Genomic DNA, 21,284 nt, shown 5'->3' with positions numbered 1-21,284 from the left:
ACATGGGCCTTCTTTCTGTGATCCTCACTCTTCTATCCATGGGTCTTTGCACCAGCTCCTCTCTCTGCCCAAACACACCCAGGCCAGATCTCACATGGCTGATTCAATGCCCCTCCCTGGAGAGGCTTTCCCTGACTGCCCAATCAGAAGTGGCTGCCCCTCCCTCATGCCCCTCTGCTGTAATTCTCTGCATAGCCCTTGTTATTCTGTCCGGTGTTGTCCTTCTCCATTCGGTAGATTGCATACTCCATGACAGCAGGACTCCTCTTGTTCATCACTGTCCCTCTAGTACCTAAAACATCTGGTACGTGGTAAATGCTCAAAAAATACATTGTCAACTGATGAACCCCAAGGTCGATTACTATCCCCATTTAACAGATTCAAAAGGGAAGGCCCAAAGAGGACAAGTGGTTTCCCTGAGGTCGCACCAATACCGAATGGTGGTACCTGGTTTTAATCTATGTGCCATGTCCCACTAGCGCTGGCAGGGTTTCACAGCCTTCACCTACCAAGGTGGCAGAATAAGTTGCATCCGACCCTTTCCTTCTTCTCTCAACTGCCCCTCGGGTGGGCCTCCACTGTTCTTGGTTCTTAAGTCTCTTAACACGACTCCCCAGAAAGCAGTTGGTAATGTTTGGGAACTGGTTTCACAGACGTGCTCACATCTGTGGGAAATCACATAGATGCAAGCTTTTTCCACTCCAGTGCTGTGATAGCCAAAGATTAGAACTGACTCCATGACCATCTGTACTGCACAGAGGAACAGGGTGTAGCCCTGAGAAGGGAATCAGAGTTTGGGAAAGTGTCTCACCATAAGATATGGTCTCCTGTAGGAAGTAAGGGAGGCGATCGCAGCACGGGCGGTGTATGCCTTTCATTTACTTTCCCCAAAAGAGATGAACACCCTCAAGTCTGAGAAACCCATCTCCTGGATGATGAGAAGACACTAGTCAGGAAACTAGGGTGGTTTCCATCATTTGAATTTATTTTATTGATACTCGTTAGCGAATAAAATTTTATTGATTTTTTTTGATGCATTACAACTCACTTTTTGGTAGTGGTTGCATGATGTTGATCATTTAATGTATTTATTATACTAAATACTGAAACCTCTGAATTGCCCATTTTCACACTGGTGTTCCTGATGCGTGGGTCCTCTCTGAATACATAAAGTGGTCCGATCAGTCCATGGTTTTTCATATTCCTTTGTTATTCAACCTACTGCTTTAAAATACATTCAAATAAAAAGGTGTAAGCTACTTGCAGAGAGTACGGACACACTAGGGTGAGGGGAAATTGAGAACATAACCAGCGCTCTCACAGTCAGAGGACAAATGGTTTTGAAATCATGGGACCGAAGCTTCCTCCTCAGGGACTTCCTCAAAGAATCCTTGGTGGACGTGAGGTTAAACTCACTCAACTGAAGCTCACATCTTTATCTGGGAGGGAGGGCACAGAATGACAATTTCATGTATAGAGGATGTTATCCTTCCACAAATATCCGGGTGGTCATGGAACACCTTGGTGGGCAGTGTTCCCAGATGAGAATAAATAAGTTATCTGCTTGGACTGCAATGCCACAGACACACGACTGGAGCTGGAATGGTATGTGCTTAAAACACGGCACACACGGGTAATAAATAAAAGTTCACAACTTAATCGGCTACAGCCACAGGACCAGGCTCTCTCGTGGGCTGGAGGTCCTTCTCATAAGCACCTCTAATCTCTCCCTAAGCACAAAAGGAGGCACCAGGAGACCAAGGGCTTTGGGGGAAGAAACTATCTCACTGTGACCATCCTGTTGTGAAACAAGAGGGCAAATGTGTGGGCACTGAATGGCGACCCGATGAGTAAGAGTGGGTTGCCCATTTCAGAGCAAGAGCTTGAGCCAGCAGAAGGCCGATGCCCGATTCCTGCCCTGACCAGGTGGGTACGGTTTAGCTGGGTTTCTTCTCCTTTCCCTTTACGGTTGGCAAATTTCTTGAAGAAGTCTTTTTCCTATCCCCTTTCCTCAGTCCTGCTGTTAGAGTTGTCTTGGGTCTGGCCTTCAATTAACCTGCTTGTGACACTGGGTCCCAGGAATACGCTGCTCTCTCATTAGCAACTCGGTGTGTTTGAAATTTGCATTTTGGTGTCATGGAACCAAACAGACAACAGACACTGTCGGTACCATGGCTTCCCTGGGTGTATGAATAAAAAAAATGGAAAAAATAAAACAAAAGGTCACACAGAACACAGAGGGACTGCTGAACAAAGCGGTGGGAGTGTGAATACATTCTCTTCCGGGTCAGCCGTGGGGCCTGACAGCTGATTAAAAAACACAGGATGACTTCAAGTCGTAGGCATGAAAAGAAAAGATCTCACCTAGAAAAGGGAAACAACTGTCCACTGAGGCAGAGTAGTGACGGTCTTGAAGAAGCTGGGCCACCCGTAAAAGAAAGAAAAGCTCTCGATTGTGAAAAGCTAAGCCAGGTGTGTGTGGCCAGGATGGAGGCCCCTTAGGCTCTTAGGGTGGGTGAGGCATCCAAGGACACCCCGGGGCCCAAGATGCATTATGACCTGGGCTGCTGGACAGCCCCTGGGGTGCGGTGGGGAGCTGTCTGACCCGGGATTCACTGGTTCCTAGCCATGGGATAAGAACACACTTGGGAGTTTCAGTGCTTCTCAAAAGGAAAGAAGAAAGGACACCACCATTCCCAGACTCCACAGGTGAAGTCCTCACCAGAGGACAGCGCGGGGGCACTTCCTGTGGGACTGGAAGAAAGGGCGGGGCAGACACAAGGTCTCCAAGTCCTATGTACACACTTGACAAAGTTCCACTCTTCCCCCTTAGGCACAAGGTTGATTTGTCTAGCTCAGGAGGTGGACAGGGACGGGAAGAGGGGGAGAGTGCGCTGCAGGGGGAAGGGGAGGCAGGGAACAGGGTGGAGAATGCCCATCTCCTCCGGGACACAGGCCCCCCAACCTCACCGCAAGCTAGTTTGTTTGGGGAGCTTAGCACCCATCAAGATGCCCGAGGTGAGAGTCACAGGGGCTTTCATGTGCATGCTGGATCCCACCATGGTGGGGAAGCTGCGATTCCGTCGGATGCCACTGCTGAGCTGCAGTCCACCGATGGCACTGGTGACGGTGGGACATCCGAGAGGCAGGCCCTCGGGTACCCGCCTCCAGGAACAAGGGCTTGTGCTGGCCCTGGGGGCCCACAGAGGAGAGGTCCCTGATCTTCAGTCAAGGTGGGGACATGGGCTCGCCCTGAGTTCACCACTTTGGCCACCCCAAACCTCCTGACTTTGTCCACGAGGTTGAGGTTGGAGACGGACACGTCCGTCTGGCTCTCGCTGCTCCTGACGTTCTTCTTCTCTCTCACCTCCCTCAGGATGGAGCTGGCTGGCTTGGAAGCCAGGAAGTTGTCGTAGGGAGGGCTCGTGCACTTGAACTCAAAGGAAGGCGGGGAGGACGTGGGCGTCTGCATAGGCGAGTTCGGAGGGGTAGAGGGGATCACGGCCATCTTGGGAGTGTAGGAGTGCAGGAGGGAGCCCCGGGCGGCCCTGTCCCAGCTCTGTGGGTCATACACAGCCGCAGAAATGCCCCGCTCCTTGAGCAGCCACACCAGCCCCAGGGATGTGCTCATGGTGGTCGTGGACTCCCGGATGTTAGTGAAGGACTCGGCCAGGCTCAGTCTCCGCGGAGTGCACGGCGTGGCCACTGGTGTGGACTTCAAGTGGCTAGTGCTGCCACAAGCTGGAGTCGGGGCCGAGTTAAGGCTGAAAGGAAAAGATGACAGGTTACCATCAGAAATGCCCGTGAGCACCAGGGGAAGGGTCAGTGGTCATTCCATAGGGTTGGACCTGGGACATAATAGGAGGACTCCGTGCAATGGGAGCCCCAGACACCTCTGTCCACATCTGTTTCTTCCCCTCACCCATGGAGGCTTGGCAATCCCTCAAGTAGGGCCCTGGTGTGAGTGGATGGAAGATGCATGTGATTCTCTTTGCTCTCCTCTGCTGGATGGTATAACTGTTCCCTTTGCAGACCAAGAAACAGCTCCAAGTTTAGGTGGCTTCTTAGTCACACCTGGGTATTAAGTGGATAACCCTGATTTAAAGTCTGAGTGACCCCAATGCTCTCAGATGGGGAAAGAAGTTCATTGGCAAAGAGGCCTTCCTCCCCCACCAAATCCACTCAAGTTCCAGTGTTCCCTCCTAATCCCTACTTCTCCCTCAGGCAAGACACTAACCAGAACCATGGGTTACAATGGCTTATTTTAGAAATGGCAAAAATGGCCCCAGGCGTGGGCCAAGGCCAGGTGGCGAGCACCTCAGCCTCCTGACCACTAGGACAGAGCTCCCTCCTCTGCACCTTCTTGCCCCTCACCACCTTCACATGCTGTCCAAACCCATTTTGATGAGCGGAGTTATGGGGTCAGTGGAAGGAAGCCATGCCCTGTATTATGGGACCTTCATTTACAGAGTTTCCCAGCTTCAGGCTCCTGAGTGACTAAAGGAAAGCTGAAAGATCCTTCCTTCACTCAGTGTCATGCTGAAGACTCCTAGGGGCCCAGCAGACAAAGAAGTCTACAGGAGGGGAAGCAGGGGGAAAGGCTTCTGGGTCTGCTTATGAAAACAAGGAAGACTGATTTTTAACAGCTGCTCCAGGGATGGGGTGGGGGGGGGGGCAAATAGGCACTAGCCCTGCCCTGCTTCTGAATGAGCAGCCAAGGGCAAAGGAGTACCTCCTTCCAAAGGTCTCCTGGGACCTGCCCTCCGATTTGGCAGGGGCAGGTCAGGTGAGTGTCCCCAGCCTGGCCAGAGGAGGCCCAAATACCATGGGCAGAGCACCAACCACATAAAGGGAAGGTAGGGGACCCCTTCTGGAGCAGGTCCCTGGAGTGACCAAAGGGGCCCTTCCTGGGAAACAGTTCAACCGGAAATACAGGCTGGAAACACCCTGTGGCTCCACACTCAGGTGACCTCCCCACTGGCCAATCAGCAAGGGCAGTGACCACAGACCAGGGCCATCTCCCACAAGCTAAGGTGGGAGTAACAGGGCGATCAGGAGTACTCTGAGAAATGTGAGGTTAGAAACCACAGCATATTCCTGTGGTTGAAAATGTGGATTTTGTAAAGGCACAGGGAGAATTTTACTAATGTTGATGTATCCTTAAGACAGGGTAAAAAAAAAAAAAAATTCTAGACATAAAACCTTGTGTGACCATCCTGAGGGAAATTTAATTGTGTTTCTGGCTACCTTTCTTTCCAACTCTGGTAAGAAAGCCCTTCCATACTCCTGACTTCCTATGGTTTTCCTGGTCTGGGACACAGCTGGGTGGTCTTCCAGATGAAGATCCACTTGGGTGCAGTCTGCATTGTGAGGCTGTAGTTAGAAAGGGCATCTAGTTGCCCTGCACCAGCCTTCATTGGGGAGCTGAGTTCTGTGGCTTTTTCCAAACAGAGAGCCACAGGATGGGAAAACCAGGTTCTTCTGGGCCAGAGGGGAGATGGAGAAGACAGAACTAAAATTTAGAGATCCACAGGATGATGAGACCTTCGGGTTAGGCCTGTATTAGCGCTGGCACTCGACTTGCTGGGGCAGTTTAGAGGGTTAGGGGTGTGGACGGTCAAGGCTCTGTTAGCCAGGCACAACCACAGAGACACATCCAAGCCTCAGTCCCCGGGTTAGTGGCGGCCACGCGTGCACACACAGCTCTTTCCATGTGACCTGCCAGGGCAGGCACTACTGGCCGTGTGCTCACCCCCTGCCTCGCCCGTGGGCTCAGACTCTCTGCCCTACATCTCCTCTCAGCTCAGCGGGGCACAGGGCTGCTTCGTGGTCCTCCTCACATGACCTGCGGAGAATTATTCATAGTTGAAGGTGCTCCTGGGGATGGCTGCTCCCTCTAAGCTGGCCCTTCTCACCTCCCTCCCTTTTAGCCTTACCTTCCATAAACCTCAGAATCTTGCTTGACTGCACCACAGAGGGAACGGCTGAGGGGGGCATTCTGTTATGTTGGGGAGACCACTTTCCCTTTCACTGGAAGGTGTGGAGGGAAGTTGTGCAGCTGATCAAGCCAAACAGACCAACCCACGACATACAAGGCCTCTTTCCAGATGCTGCACTAGAAGGAATTGACCATGCTGGGCTCTGGCTTGGTCTTGGAGTTTTATCATTTGTGTCATTATAGTCTGGCTGTGGTGCATGGTTCCTGGGGCCTGTGCCAGAGGTACAAGGGCTTCCACAGAGCTCCGTAACTCCACCATGAAAGAACGCCATGCTCTACTGGCAAGCTCTGGGGCAAACATCCAGCAGATTTGGCTGCAGGTCTGTTGGATTTCAATTGTTCGCCTGTTAGGGAAGGGCCTGAGAGTATTTCCAGGGCCAAGAAAAGGGCAATGAAAGGTGGGTTGAGGTTTCTGCATGTGCGCTGCATCTGAATCAACAGGAGCTTCAACTCAAAAGCAAAGATCTGACTCAGCACAGGTGACTATAAATGCTCCTAAAATGCTCAAGCTGGCTAGAGTTGGCTTTTGAATGAGCACCTTGACCTCACTTTGCTCCATAGGAAGCCTTGCAGGAAAGGGAGTGTCTGGGTTCACCCCACCTCTGCCCACCAGGGGCCAGGGACCCTTACCTTGGTGTGACCCGCGTGAGCTCGTCTGAAGGATGCAGGATGCGACAGGTGGTGAAGGTGAAGGTGGAGTTGGTCTGTGACATGCACTTCCCAGGGTGGTGCGCTAAATCGGGGAACAAAACATATTCCTTGCATCCAAATATACCACGGTAAAAACAAAACTCCAGCACAGCCCTGAGCAGATGCAAGAAGTGATGAGCTACCTTGTTAACTGGATCTGGGTGAGGAAGGTGGTCCCTCAAAAAACGACCACATTTTTGAGCACTGGTCTGCAGAACATCGGATCCCAGCTTCCGGCCCAATCCAGACAGGGTTCCTCATCATATTCCTGGGCCAGTAGTGGATCCAGTTCCAGGGGGAGGTGCTAATGGGTCTTGGGGGTAAATTTGGTTTTCCTGCACAGAGGTCAGGATCTGCTTTCTTCTTTTGTTGCTTTACATGGGCAAACAGGTGCCAAAACTCGGCCCAGGGGAGGGGATGGAGCGGGCGGGGAGAGGCACTTGGCACCTGGCAGTTAGGCAAGGCTTGTGCTGCTCCCTTTTCTGCTCACACAAAAAGGGGCGCGGGAAGCTGGCTCCACTACTGTCCACCTGTGATTGACATGGTGGGAGGTGGCCATCTCAGCAGCCTCAACAGCAACCTGGCAAGAGTTCCAGAGTTCAGGGCCCCCTGGGGTGCCCCAGCTCCAGGACAGTGTCTGACACACAGTGGTGCAAGTGGCATCACTGCTCCCTCCTTGACACCTCCCCCTGGCTCCTTTCTTGCCATTTCTAGGATGTCTGATTTCAAGTGAAGTCGAGACAGCAACAAGGGATCCTCAATTTATTTCCTTTTAATGTTCTAATAGGTGGTTGTTGAGGCGGCTGAAGATTGTGGTCTGGAGCAAAGTAAAGTCACAGGTATTAAGACCATGCATCAGAAAGCTGGTGAAGGAACAAGTATTCATGAGACATCATGATTGTAGAGGTCAGCCTCATTCATAACTCAAGCATTAGGGGAAAAAAGGAAAAAAAAGAGGCTGCACCAAAAAGCATGCACAATGATGTCCTGGGATGATCCCCCGACCCTCCCCACCCACCTGTGCCCCTGCAGCAGCTCAGCCCCCCAGAGACCTCCTGGGAGAAAACGGATTAGGATCTCAGAGGCCATGAGGAGTCAAAGGCCAGGAAGATTCCAAAGGCTGTGAACTAGAAACTTCTAGCTCCTTATGGGACGTTTTCTCTCGGGTTTGACAAAAAAAAAAAAAAGAAGAAGAGAAAAGAAAAAGGCAAACAAAACATAACTGATTGGTGCCCCAAACCCTACAGATCCACACACAGCTGACTGTGTCATAAAAGAAAACCAGGAACCAGATGAAACAAACAACAAATGATAACCAAAAAAAAAAAAAAAAAATGGGAGGCACATACATTGAAGGAAGTGAGGACAAAGCCAAAGCACAAAAATGGTGAGCGGGGCCAGAGGAGCAAGGCAAGACTGCGATGCCCCAACTGTGGTCTGGTGGGGCTCTGTGTGTCAAAGGAGGCTCCCGTGGCGCCTGGTACGGCAAGCAGCCTCACAGCCACTGGGAGCTCCAGGCAAATGGGAGGGAGAGGGGGAAAAAAACATTTAAAATAGGCTTTATGAATCTTTGTTCCTCAAGCAATAAATGAAATGGTTCAGGAACTCAGATAACCGAGAAATTGCTGCAAGCCAAACAAAAATGGACGAAGCTATGAAGAGAAGGCAACCGAACAATCACGATTCTCTTGCTGCAATAAGGTCTAGAAACAGAAGCAACAGAAGGCCTGGAAAAAGCCATCCCAAATATCAGGGATGATGGGTTATTCAGGAAGGAGAGGGGGAAAAAGCAGTCAACAGGTAGAATTAAGACAAAACAGTTGAAAGAGAGAGAACATTAAAAAAAAAATCAAATAAGGCAAGGCTGAATTTAACATTAGAAATATACCCCCATCAAAACACATGGCCAGGAGGTCAAATGAAAAGGTCACAAATGCACACTTTCTCCTAGACCCCATTAAGTATTAGATCTTTGATCACAACAGGTAGGGTAAGAAGGATGTTTTAGAGATACAGTTGCATCAACAGAAGCAAAACCCATCTTAAACAAATGGGTTTTGGGGATAAGAAAAGGCTGCTAAAAATTCAGAAGTCACCACTCCCCAGAGCAATGGATAGCTTTAGAAGACCAAGGAAGATCAACGAGGGTCAAAAGTGCCAAAGCGGGAGATTCGGCCCCTCCAAAATACCACTGGGATGCCTGGATGAGGGAACTCTCCCATGTCACCATGGATGGCCTGGCCGCTGCTGCACCTCCCTTCCTTGGGATGACACAACACAGAGACAGTGAGCCACCTGGGGATGGGCTTGCCAGAGCTCCTCGTGCTTGCCACAGAGAAGCAAAGGGATGCTTGCGACAGCCCTGGGTGCAGGAAGAGAGGAGATTCCCAAAGCAAGAGACACGTAAAACCTTCTCCTTGGCAGGCAGCAGGGGCTCAGGGTGAGGGTTCACTCCGGAAGTCACCAAGACTATTTCACACACCAAAGCCCCTGCCCCTCTAAACAAGTTCTTTTCAGAGAATGGTAATGTGGGTTCATCTCATGCTGCTCACTTTGGGGACACGAAGGACAGCACTTCTTAGAATTAATGCTTTCTCTACAAAGTCTTCCTCTCTCTCAACCTGACAAGAAGGTTTCTGGGTGCTACAGTGGATGGGGGAGGTATTACACTTGATCTCAGTCAAAAGGCTGATATGCGATTAATGTGCAGGGATTAAAATGTATTAATTTACATTTACCAATAAAGAGCTCCAGACTTTTCTTATATTCAATTGCTATTCCTCTCCCTGAATTCTGATGCTGATATAGAATTTGGTAAGTTTTAAACTCAGTTAATCCTCGATTATTCAAACTCTTCTACGCTGGCAAACTGTAGGTAGTTGGCTTGCAGGTTTTTTCTTCTGAAAACACATCACACATAAGCACACGTCTTTGGCGAGCAGCAGGTTCACACACTGAGGGCTTCCTACGAGTGAAAGTCACCCTTCTCTCCTGTTCTCTGATGCAACCCTGGTGCGTTTTCTGCCTGGAGTGGTCCACTTGGTAAGTGGCGTTGACTGCCCACGTTCCATGATGCCTGGTCCTGACTGGAGAACTGAGTAACTGGGATTCTTTGGCTGCCACCAGTGGTAGGAACACAGCAGTGGAGTTGCCATATAAATCTGGATGGCTGCTGCCTTGGGGAGCAATCAGGCCTCCTGAAGACTCAGGCTAGAAAGCCCACTGCCTCTCTACAGCCCAAAACAGAGGAGAGGAACACACACAAGGCTGGGGATGCTCTGGTGGGCCCAGAATCTCCACAACGGCTGAAGGACGACTCCATCTGCTTGCCCACAAAACACATTGACTCATACATTTTAATCAGTCCCAGTGGCGCTCCCCTCCCATCCTCTGGGAAGGGCAAATTTGAAACGTGCTAGGTTCAACAAAAGTTTTTTGCTCTCTAAAAGCCATCACAGAATCTAGTCCTTCAAAGAGCCCTGCATGAGACACAGAGCTATGGGAGAGAGCAACATTCACTGAGTGTGTCTCTGGGGAGATGCAGCACACACCCAGCTGCTTCAAGAGAGGTCTTTGAGATGGAGAAATACTGGCCATGCCATGCACCCAAACCATTTTTTTAAAGGCACATAAATAATTTCTAAAAATACCTGTGGTGCATATTTCTTTTCAAATGCATCTCAAAATCTTGGAAACAGGGACCCTGTCTTTGTGGTGCACGGAGGCCTTCTATTTTCTCTTCCCCACTCTTCATGGAAAGGACCAACTTGTGTGAAATGAAGGAAATGATCTGGAGCTTTTTTCCCTTTTCTTAACCTGACCATGTAGTGTTGAAGCTGCTGTCAGGACTTGGGTCTTTGTAATTTCTATAAATTCATAACCAACATACGCATACACTCCTCCCTGCACCGGTTATTCCAGTAGCTGCCACATTAAGGGTGGCAACCAGGGGCCAGGCTTTTCTATCCAAGCAAAAACAAAGCTACTGTCAGTAAAAGCCACTGTCAACCCAACTTAAAGGTACGGCTTGAAGTAAGCCCCAAGAATATCAGGACATCTATTTAAAATGCTTGGCTTGTAGGGATTTGAATTTTGCTTAAGGGGAAGAGGAGGGGAGAAGAAGGATATCTCCCTGCGTGTCAGCTACATGAGAAATATCTCCCTTTCCATTAACCTCTCCCCCCCCCACACACACACAAAAAAGGCAAAGCAATGCCTTAGAATTTCTGCCTAAAAGACTAAAATACCAGGGCATATAAAAATGCTTTAAAGATTTTCCTGTCACTTCATTATATAACTCTGCCTATGAATTTTTCTGGGGGAAAAAAAGTTCCATGATGAATTCATCCACAAAAAGCTCCATAAACTCTCATGTGCCCAACAATCCATCATTAATACCAATATGGTAAGAGCGAGCAATGTGGTTTCAACTTCATTTCCCTTGGAGTAGGGGATATTATGAAGAGTAGGTTCAGATAAAGTGGCTCATCACTTTAAAAAAAAATAAGATAAAAAGTGACTTTAAACTAAAAAAGTGCTATAGAACTCTATAATGATACTTTTTTAGCCCTTGCGTTCCAGGCCTCACATGGGCCAGGTAACTCTTCTCTGCTTCTCAAACATTGCTTGGACACAGCCCTGATCTGGTCCTGTAACTCAGAGGAAACTCCAGGGCCCCTGCTGGTCAGGCACATGGAGATTTTAAACCTCATCAGCATAGAATCTTTTTCCAGTTTCTGTACAACTTATTCTTGGTTCCTACAAAATTAAAAGTCTAGTCATCCTACTACACCAAGCTATCTACTGTCTTTCATCTACAAAGTATGTGATTTAAGAGGTGAACAATTTCACAGCACTGTGCAGAGGGCCAGAAAATCTCTCAAGTGCCCCTGGGGTATCATCTAGAGAAGAGATTTTTTTAGAATGCTGTTAAAAGGACAAGTACAAAAATCTCCATGGATCCTTTGGATGTCAACAAGCTGACCTGCATGCCCTCTGTCTTTCTGTCCTTCTCTCTGTGGCTGACACCAAGAAGCAGGGGAGCTTGCCTGGCTGAGCTGTCTGGAGACCTTTCCTGCTAGCGTCTTCAAAGCCAGTCCAAGAGGGCACTCCTCCCTCGCACTGAACCCTGACAGGCAAGTGCTTCCACAAAGGCCCCTCCATGTAAGAAGAGTCAGGGCTGATGCCCACCAGTCAGCACCCATGTGGGAGCCTCTAGACTCTGGAGGGACCTCCTGTGGTTCTCCCAGGTAAGGACACCATAAAGAAACTGCTTTCAGCAAGTGCGCTGTGCTCTGGAAGTTCTAAGCAGGGCTGGCTCTATGCTGTTGGTTTTTGATTCTCCTTCTTCATTATTCAACTTCCAGGCTGCAGTTGGTTTGATCCGCTCTGGTTTCACATACATGCTGATGCAAGAGCACAGGGGCTTCCTCCGCAGGTCCTGATGTGGGCGGGTGTGGGCAGACTGCAGTAGAGCCAGGCTGGATCAAAAAGCGCTTCCTCCCACAAGACACTGGGAAGGAACTTCCCTACAGCAAAGATATCTGAAGGCCTGTCAACCAGTGTACCAGCCTTTTCTGTCTGGTTCTGCTGGGTCCCTGGGCCACCTTTCCTTCACGAGCTTCTCTGGACCCACTTCTGTGGACATGAGTGAGACTGACTGAAAGCAAGACAGGACACAAGCTGATGAAGGTGTACTGCAACTGGCCCCTGCCCTGTGATGAAGCTATAGGAACACATGGCTGCCAGAACTTTCTGTCTGGCTCCTATCCACCAGGACCTATTCTGTTCCCTTTCCCCACACTCTGTAACTGCTCCTGAATGGAATTTGGACCTATGCATAAAACTAAGATGTGAGGAAAGCTGATTCTTGGCTCTCACCTCTGGTGGCCAGGTGTTGGAGACTTAGGGAAATTTTCAAGGCCTGTTTTGACCAAGTGTGACCGCCTTCCAATACCAACTTCAGGATCTCAGCCCCAGTTATGACATATCTCTACTGCAGGGTCACTCACTACCAGATCAGATGCCCTGGTCTGCATGATTCGTTTCCCAAGGTCAAATAGGCTCCATGTGTATAAATGCTGAATAGACTGACCTGCAACATCTTCTGTGGGCATAGCTTTAATCCCACACTTTCTTCACCTTTAAGGATCAAGGAATCCAAGATAATTCACCTGAATGGTTAATCCGGCCAGCCAACTACTGACTTAACTGTGTGAACTTAACTCTGAATCATCTGCCACATAGAGGCTCTTCCCTACACATAAAAATCTAAAATACAGAACACTGTCAGGACAAGATATGGACTGTTTCTAATTCAGTGTATTTCCTATGTGAATCAGAACAAAAAACACGTCATTGAAATAAAGTAAAACTATAATCTAAATATTGTTTAAAACAATCCATTTTAATCATCTAAATTATTTACAATACAATAACATGGATCCTTTTAAAGACATTGGATTTTAAAAAATCACCAAGTGATACTTCAAATAACACATTAAAATATATTAATAAAATTTTTTCAGTGCTCAAAACTCCCCCCACCCCTGACATGGGACAGCAGGCTCTAGTCAAAAGTGCCTAAAATACAAGTCTTCCCAGTTTGCCCATCACACCAGTTGTTAAGAAAAAAGGTTAATCAACTTGTTTTCAAAATTTCTCCCTATGAAATCTTCCTGGACAGAATGGCGGATCCCAGGACTGTGGCTAAGTGTGGATGATGGACCAAAGCAGAGACCAGACCAGCTGGATACAAATCCCCAAACAGAGGATGCCCCAAGTCTTCCCACCGAGGCTCATCTGTCTGCCTGTGACTCACTGGTTGTATACAGAGAGCCACCTGGAGCCTCGAGGATGATTTATGTACAGAGTAAAATGCTTTCCACATTCCAAACATCAAAATGGTTCTGTCATTCCCAACAGAGAAAAAAAGAGCCAAATCAGAGTACATCCTTCCCCCTCTGATGAGCTTTTAGAGATGAGTCTTATCAGGAAAACAAGCTCAAAAGAACTCTAGGTCATTCAAACAATGAGACCATCCCTTAATTACTTTCAGCAACCCAGATAATTCCTTTTTGAATTCACATATTTTGAGCCTGACCCTTCTACACTTTCAACTGTAACTGTGCATGTCTCACCTCAAATAACGTTGCTGGGGTGGATTTGCTGCAGTTTTCAGTAAGGAGGGCCTAGGAGGAACGGTCACTGCCTATGGTGACTTTTTCGTCCTCATGACTAGTTTCCTGGCTCCTTTCCACCAGGAGCTGCTCCCTTCCTTTTTACGTAAGCCAGTGCTTATGGTTGGGACTTTAGTCCCATCACCAGTTCCCTCTCTCCCTCGGTCCTCCAAGAGAAGTTGTTTGTCAACATGATAGCTTCTGTTCAACTTCTCAAAGATGCACCCAGTGGTGGTCCTTGAACTTCCTGGATTCACCTTCTACCTGTAAAGCTGTGGGGAGGGCACTGTCTACCCTTTCAGCACAAGTCACTCAGATACTGTTCTTCAAGGACACCTGCCTGCCAGATGGCCACTAGGACAGGGGTAGGATGGCTAACACAGCCAGTTGCCCTTTGTTGACTGTGTAGATACTACATAGATAAGCATCTTCATTTTTGCACAAACTTAATCCAGTAACTTAATTGCTTAAAAAAAATCAAACCATAAATAAATCTAAATGCTGAACAATTGTCAACTTTACCTATGACTCCTTGGAAGTTGACAACAAAGGAGAAAGAAAAGTCAGGCCCAAATCAAGTCTCTTGACCACAGCTGTCAGAAATTAGCCAGGGGATGGGAGACACCACCAAGAACCTTGTTTCCTTCCTGCCTTGTGTTTTTGTGGGAAGTGTTGGAGTCTCTGCAGATGAAAATTGTGAATCACAAAGATGAATGTCCTTCCTTCCAACGTGGTGACTCAGAAATGTTACAAGGATGACAGCACTGGGACAATTCATCTTTTTCAGGGTCTGTCCCCTTATCACACAGAGCTTTGCAGCATGTGGATCTGGGAGATCCAGGAAGAGTAAAGGGTAACTATCTGGGGCATATGGTGACCACAGACCCATGCTCCTAGGGCCCTGAGTAGAAAGCTTCCCATTCTAGGGGCAACTGAGATGTGGGTCATTTTACAAACTCAGTCTCACCTTCGGAGACTGAGGTAGGGGAGTCGGGAGGCAAGATCAGCTCAATGTCTTTTCTAAATTCATCTAGAGTCCTCTGGAAGAACTTAATGACATTCTGTTAGGGTTTATTTGGTTAAGCACTTTGAAAAATTCCACTTTGAACATGTGTAAGCTAGAAAGAAAGTGACATATATGCTTTCATTGAAGTAATTAAAGTCAAAAGGCTGGTCTATCAAGTGTTGTCTGGATCCTGAACATTTTCTGGGCTTCTCTCTCTCTCAGTGCAACCCACAGGTAACAGATTTGTCATGTGCTTTCAGAATGACCCAGAACTCACAATTCCCCTAGCGCTGCTCAGGTCAGCCCCGATCAGTCAGGAAATCACTCTAGAATCTGCCCCTCAGACATGGGGCGATACCGATAACAGGAAGAAGGGTCCTGATGTTCTTGGGAGGCCAGTAACCCACTTCTTTTTAGCAGCCTCTCCTGCTCCCATTTAAAAATCCCTGCACCTCCAAGATGGGCAGGGGCTATGCCCATTTGTTATAAAAAGGAGGCAAGAGACTCTGTATTAAAAAACAGAACGGCACAATGGGAATGCTTTAATTGTCACCCACACAGACGAGCGGAAGCTACAGACAAAGAGCCACTACAGATGATGCCCGGAACAGAAGTGAGAATGGCCCAGAACTCTGCCTCTGGTAAAGGTGCCAGGTTACAGGACTTATTGTGGTGCCCTCACCAGACCCCTCCTCCTCCTCCTCCTCCTTGGCTGCTGGCATCTCCTGCATCTCCTCTGGGGAAGCCTGAGGCCGGCTCGGGTAACTTCTGCTGCCTGAGACAGTCACGTGTGCTCGGGACCTCTCACCTGAGGTCTCTGGGTGCTGAACTGGCGTGGAGGTAGCTAGGCCCGGGAGAGAAATGTGGTCACCTGTGTCATCTTCTTCAAAGTCATTAAGGCAGTACACTTCATCCAGGTCAACATCCAGTGTCCGGAAGCCCTTGGTGACCACACCGGGCCGGGGGTCCAGGATGCCCCCAAGGTGAGGCTGGGCCAGCTGCTGCCAGTGGTGAAGGGTGGCAGAACCTTGCAGGAAAAAAAAAAGAGAGAGAGAGAGAAGGAGGGGGTAAGGGGGAGATTTAGGATGGACTCTAAGATACTGTGGCAAGGAGGACAGCACTGGGACAATTCCTCTTTTTCAGGGTCTGTCCCCTTATCACACAGAGCTTTGCAACATGTGGATCTGGGAGATCCAGGAAGAGTAATGATGCTTAGTGTGAACCCAGGGTAGGGCCTAGCCTGCTCTGGGACTGCAGAAGGCATATCATTATAGCTGCCTTAACCCTTCCTGCTGTGAAACAGTCACTAATCCCCACCACACCCGGAGGGGGCACCAATTTAAGCAATCAACCTTTTATTTGGGAGGGGGGTACTAGGGGTTGAACCCTCGGCATCACACATGTCAGACAAAAGCTCTATCACCGAGCAACACTCCCAGCTTCTTAATTTTTATTTTAAAACAGGGTCTTGCTAAGTTGCCCAGGCTGACCTCAAACTTGCAAACCTCCTTCAGCCTCCTGAGTAGCTGGTATTATAGGTGTGCACCACCATGCTGGGCTCAAACAATTTTTTAAGTAAAATGTTACACTGTATGTCAAGGATGTTTGGTGATGCTCTTTATTTTAATCAACCAATGCCAACGCCCCAAACCAACACAGCATCATTTTACAAATACAAGAGGGAAAAAACATGGGGCTGGGGGTGCATATATACCAATTTCGTGCCAAATACAGACCGCTGGGAACAAGGAAGGCTGAGACTATACAAAATCCACCCCGGGAGACACACAGAGAAAAGCAAAAGGAAATTAAAGCACACGGAGGTAAGTGATAGTCTGATTGTCACCTCCTTTACTTGGGTTATCTGCATTCTGCCAGCAACCTTGAAAGGCTGCAGGGTTAGGGAGGGGGAACTGGGTGGAGAGAGGTGTGATTTAAGAACACGGTAAGTCTGCACAGAGGTCTAAAGCCAAGCAGCCAATCTCTTCAGTGATACCAGACCCTGGGACTCAGATGACATTGTGGAAGGTCTGTAATAACACCGGAGTGTGTCTTTGAGGACTTCAAGGTGTCCCAGGTGCGGTACAAAGATAAGTGTTCCAAGGCCAAGCATGCTTGGGAAACCTAGGTTCAGAGGTGTGTTTGGGGAAGAACATCTCACCACCTGCTCTGGTGGCTTGAGTTTCTGCCCAGCCTATTTGATAGAACAAGCCTTTTCTCCCCTTGAAACACTTAGTCATGCCTCACATGAAACCAGCGTTCTGGGGACAACCTGGGAGACTGGGAGTTCAGGATCTACTATATAAGGACAGGAGTCACCCAAACATAGCCACACAAATAAATACCCAATGTTCAAGACAGAGGTGTTTAGAGAGGCATTGAAAGTGCTCTTAGATACCCACCTCAAGATCTGCCCCAGCCTTATATGTGCACAGGTAGGAAGGCAACCCACTTAACCTGCATCTACTGACTATAAATTAAAAAATATTCTACGTGCAAAAAAGGAAAAAGCTAACACAGAGGTGAACATAACAAAAGAAGTTATATCCCAGACCTGTCAGAACATCTAAAGCAGTTGTTCTCAACTGGGGACAATTCTGCCTGCCCCCCTAGGGATCAGTTGCCCAAGTCTGGAGACATTTTTGGTTGTCACAACTGTGAAGGGAGAGAAGGATGCTTATGACACCTCGTGGGCAGAGGCCAGAGATGGTGCTGAACATCCTAAACTGCACAGGACAGTTCCACCACAAAGAATGATCCAGTCCCAAATGTCACCAGCAATGAGACTGAGAAGTCCTGTTCTGGAGCTGTGGTTCTTAATGTTCAGATCTCCTGAGAATCTGAAGGAGGCCGCAGACCCTAAAGTGCCAGCAACGCTATGCAGATATGGTCAGGGGTTCAGAGGGATCCCAAGTGCCCAGTGCTACAGCATCTGTTTTATAAAGCTACCTTGTATCGAGACACATCTGTACGCCTGTCTCAGTGCTTTGACATGCATCATATCAACTAAATGGTTTTACATATGAGTCCATTAATTCACTCCTCAAAACCACCCTAGGCAGCAAGAATTATCACTCACTCACACATGCCAGGTGGAAAATGGAGCATTCCTGAAGTTTGATGATTTTTCAAAATCAATTAGTTATGGCAGAGCCAGGATTCAGTGACAAAGGCCAGGTTCTTACACTGCCCCCTCCCTAATGTACAGGTCTGAGAACAAGCTAGGGCATCAGTGTTCTGGCCAGGAAGCCGGGCAAGGTGAGCAGCAGTGGCTGGCCCCCAGCTGCATTAAAAAGTCAACAGCAAAATTCCCAGGTGGGTGTCTAGGTCCCAGCAGGAGACCCACACGTTCCTGTGGGGGCCAGGGGCTTCTCTGCCACTATTGGGACTCCCATTCATACTATCCAAGGGCCCACTGGCTGTGCCGGCACATTTCCTAGCAATAAAACAGTATCAGGGAGAAGACTTAAGCCACTGTCCTGTCTAACATGGGACTGCACCCTAGGGTCTTAAACGCTGACAAGAAATTCCTAGTACAACATGTCCATGTCTCCTCGACCTGTGGAAGGGAGGCCAAGAGACTCTGGAAAGTGAAGAACAGTGGAAAGGAAGTGTCAGCTTTCCTCATTCCTCCTAAAAGGGGCTCAGGATGCTTAAAATCCACTGGGAAAGGACTCAGGGAAGCTGGAGGACTAAGCCCTAGAAAGAGTCCCATAGGCTTGGATCTTCCACCTGTTTCACAGGTTACCCCTCACCCACCCACCCATGGATAGGGCTCTAGAAATGAGGCTACAGTGGGTCTTTTGTTTGGATTTAAGGAGGCTACAGAAATGCATGGAATTAATCCATTCCCTGAAACCACATAGCCTAAGAAACTCCGTACAATTTCCCCTGAAATATGCTGAATGGTGTATCATACTTCAATTTTTACCCCATGCCTTGGGCATCCCCTACTCACATAAGAACAGTCGACCTTTACTGACCACTTAAGTGTCAAACACTCTTCTGAGAGGTCTATGTCTATAAGTTGTTTAATTTTCACGATAACCCTGTCATCTCTATTTTACAGACAAGGACACTGAGCACAGGGAAGTAAAAGTAACTTTCAGAAGGCACACAGGTGGCAAGCAGCTCATCCGGGCCTGAAACTGAGACGGGGAACGTGTCCATTCTCTTAATCATGTAGAAGGCCTCTCAGCAATGAGGCAGCCTCATATATGTAAAGCCTCAGGAGTCTAGAAAATAACGTCCCTGATTGGGCTCTCCAGTCCCCATGCAGGCGTTTTATATGCTGCACAAGTGACTCCTGGTGAAAGCCATCTCCAGCCCAGCTGTTCAATTTCAGATATGCCAGGCTGTGGGGCTCAGGAACCCTTTACTCCTTGCTAGTTTTCAGGCTCTAGCAGGGTTTGCTGACCTAGCACCTGTGCAGAACACCTCCTGCCTCCCAGCCCTGCCATATCCCCAGCCAGAACCCACACCTAGGAATTCTATCCATCTCCTGGCTGCCTGAAATCTTTCATGTGACACAAAGAGGCATGAAAATTAAAGAGTAAACATGAATCACATATTCAGAGCTGATCCCAGGTTGCCAATTTCCTAGGCCTCTTTTTTTTCCAGTTCACTACCTTGCCTAGCTTCCTTTACAGAGCAGGAGAAGCACTGTGCTATTAGCTAATATCACCTAGGACCTAGGACCTGCTTACTCTTCCCACCCTCATGATTACAGGCTGGGGAAAGAGGCAAACTTTGAGTTCCTGGTTGGCACCAAAACCAAAGAGTTCTACAGAACAAGGGTGTGGAGAGCAGGGAAAACATAATTATGGTCACGGCCCCCTTCCCTCTGTCTGCTTTCTTCCACACCCCACTGTTTTATCTGAAAAGTTTTCCTCTAAAGAGAAGAAAACCAAATCTACTATGTCAGAAGAGCATTGGGGCTTAAAAGTCAGAATAAAACCTGCAGGATAACACACAGCTTAGAAGTGTATGCTTTCCCTCATTACATAGTAAGTCGTTTCTTTGGAAGTATCGCCTCAGTTATAATGAATCAGAAAGAAGAACAAAACAGAGGGAAGAAACACCACCTTCCTCAGTCTTTTTAACACTGATTTATCCCTCTTTCCAGTTGGAATATTTTGTTTGTTCTTTTACCTGCTTAAAACTCATAAGATGCAGACCTAAGAGTGCTAGGCTAGCATTCTTAAACATCTAGCTCAGCTATTTCGGTTGACACAATAAGCAGATGGCAAGATTAATCAAATGGGTAAGAAATGGTCTGTCTGCTAAGATCCCACCTAGCACTCTCCAAGGGCTTCAGCCTAGATGCCTTCACCTAGGCTGGTAGATGGAGATCAAGGGAATCCTGTCAGGTTCTCATCTGGGTCAATGGAAAAGGATAATGTAGGAACATGATCCCAGCACAATGCTGGCCCAGGTCTCAACACTGATACCTGGGCCCTTGAGACCTGAGCTGCTGGAACTAGAGTAAATTTGAGGTGCCTAAGTTTTAATAAGTATCTGTTGGGTGCTAGGCACAATACAAAACACACTGCATTAACTCTTCACCACAATCTATTTAACGACTATAAGCCTATTTCACAAATAAGGAAAACAGCTAAATAGATGGGTTATCTTATCAAATACTATAGTTACAGGGTACAGAAGCTAAGCGTCAGGCAGACTTCTATGTCACATCCCCCCTTATCAAATTAAACACAGTAACACAACAATTATAGAAGGAGTAATAAAATATTGCTTGTATTTTAAACAGCTAAGAAATCAGAGAACTACAAAATGGAGCCCAAAGGATCTTTATCATGAGGATGAGTTACAGGGTGTAGTGATAAGACATGACTTTTTAATGGTAGTAATTTAGCTTCTTGGGAACAGGGTGCTACAAATGAAATTTATCTTGCATATCAAGTGGGATTTTCTCTTATTCTATTAACTTATCACAAAAATATTTCTAAGTCAGAGGTTAGAAGAAATAAAGATGAATTGGTCAAAATAAATTTTTAAAAATCTCATTCTGCAATATACTTGGGAAATTAATCCAAAAAAACATATTCTTAGATGATCCAATGAAATACAGTAAAATAAAGAAAGGAAAGGATAGAGATGATAACATCCAATGATCTTTGAGAGACAAAGGAAGGAAAAGAAAAGAAAGGCAGAAAGGAAAATTGCAGAAATGGAAGATTTTATTGAAAGGAAAACAGACATAATTGAAAATCAGAAAACAATTGCCAAGCTTACAACTGAATAAATAATTTTAAAAAAAGAATGAGCCATCCCTTTTCTGAAATCTAGAAAGGCCCTAAATTATACAATTAAAAATTACCATGGAGACAAAAAACAGCCCATTGTCTTCCCTCCTTTGGAAAATAAAGGATTTTGTCATGTCTTGAATCTT

At 47.5% G+C, this 21,284-nt stretch overlaps 1 protein-coding gene across 1 annotated transcript; it reads right to left on the bottom strand.

The window, feature by feature from the left end:
• Positions 1-164: 164 nt before the first annotated feature.
• Positions 165-15,900, bottom strand: LOC144253817 (trafficking kinesin-binding protein 1-like). Its single transcript, XM_077796481.1, has 7 exons — positions 15,555-15,900; positions 6,629-6,731; positions 3,162-3,764; positions 2,971-3,120; positions 2,723-2,754; positions 664-750; positions 165-292 (listed from the first exon to the last, which is right to left on the bottom strand). Exons 1-7 carry the CDS (start codon positions 15,601-15,603, stop codon positions 165-167), a joined length of 1,152 nt encoding a protein of 383 aa, XP_077652607.1. The 5' UTR covers positions 15,604-15,900.
• Positions 15,901-21,284: the final 5,384 nt, after the last annotated feature.

The sequence above is a fragment of the Urocitellus parryii genome, chromosome 3 (assembly GCF_045843805.1).
Source record: "Urocitellus parryii isolate mUroPar1 chromosome 3, mUroPar1.hap1, whole genome shotgun sequence".
Taxonomy (NCBI): Eukaryota; Metazoa; Chordata; class Mammalia; order Rodentia; family Sciuridae; genus Urocitellus; species Urocitellus parryii.
This window is presented reverse-complemented; position numbering and strand designations above follow the sequence as displayed.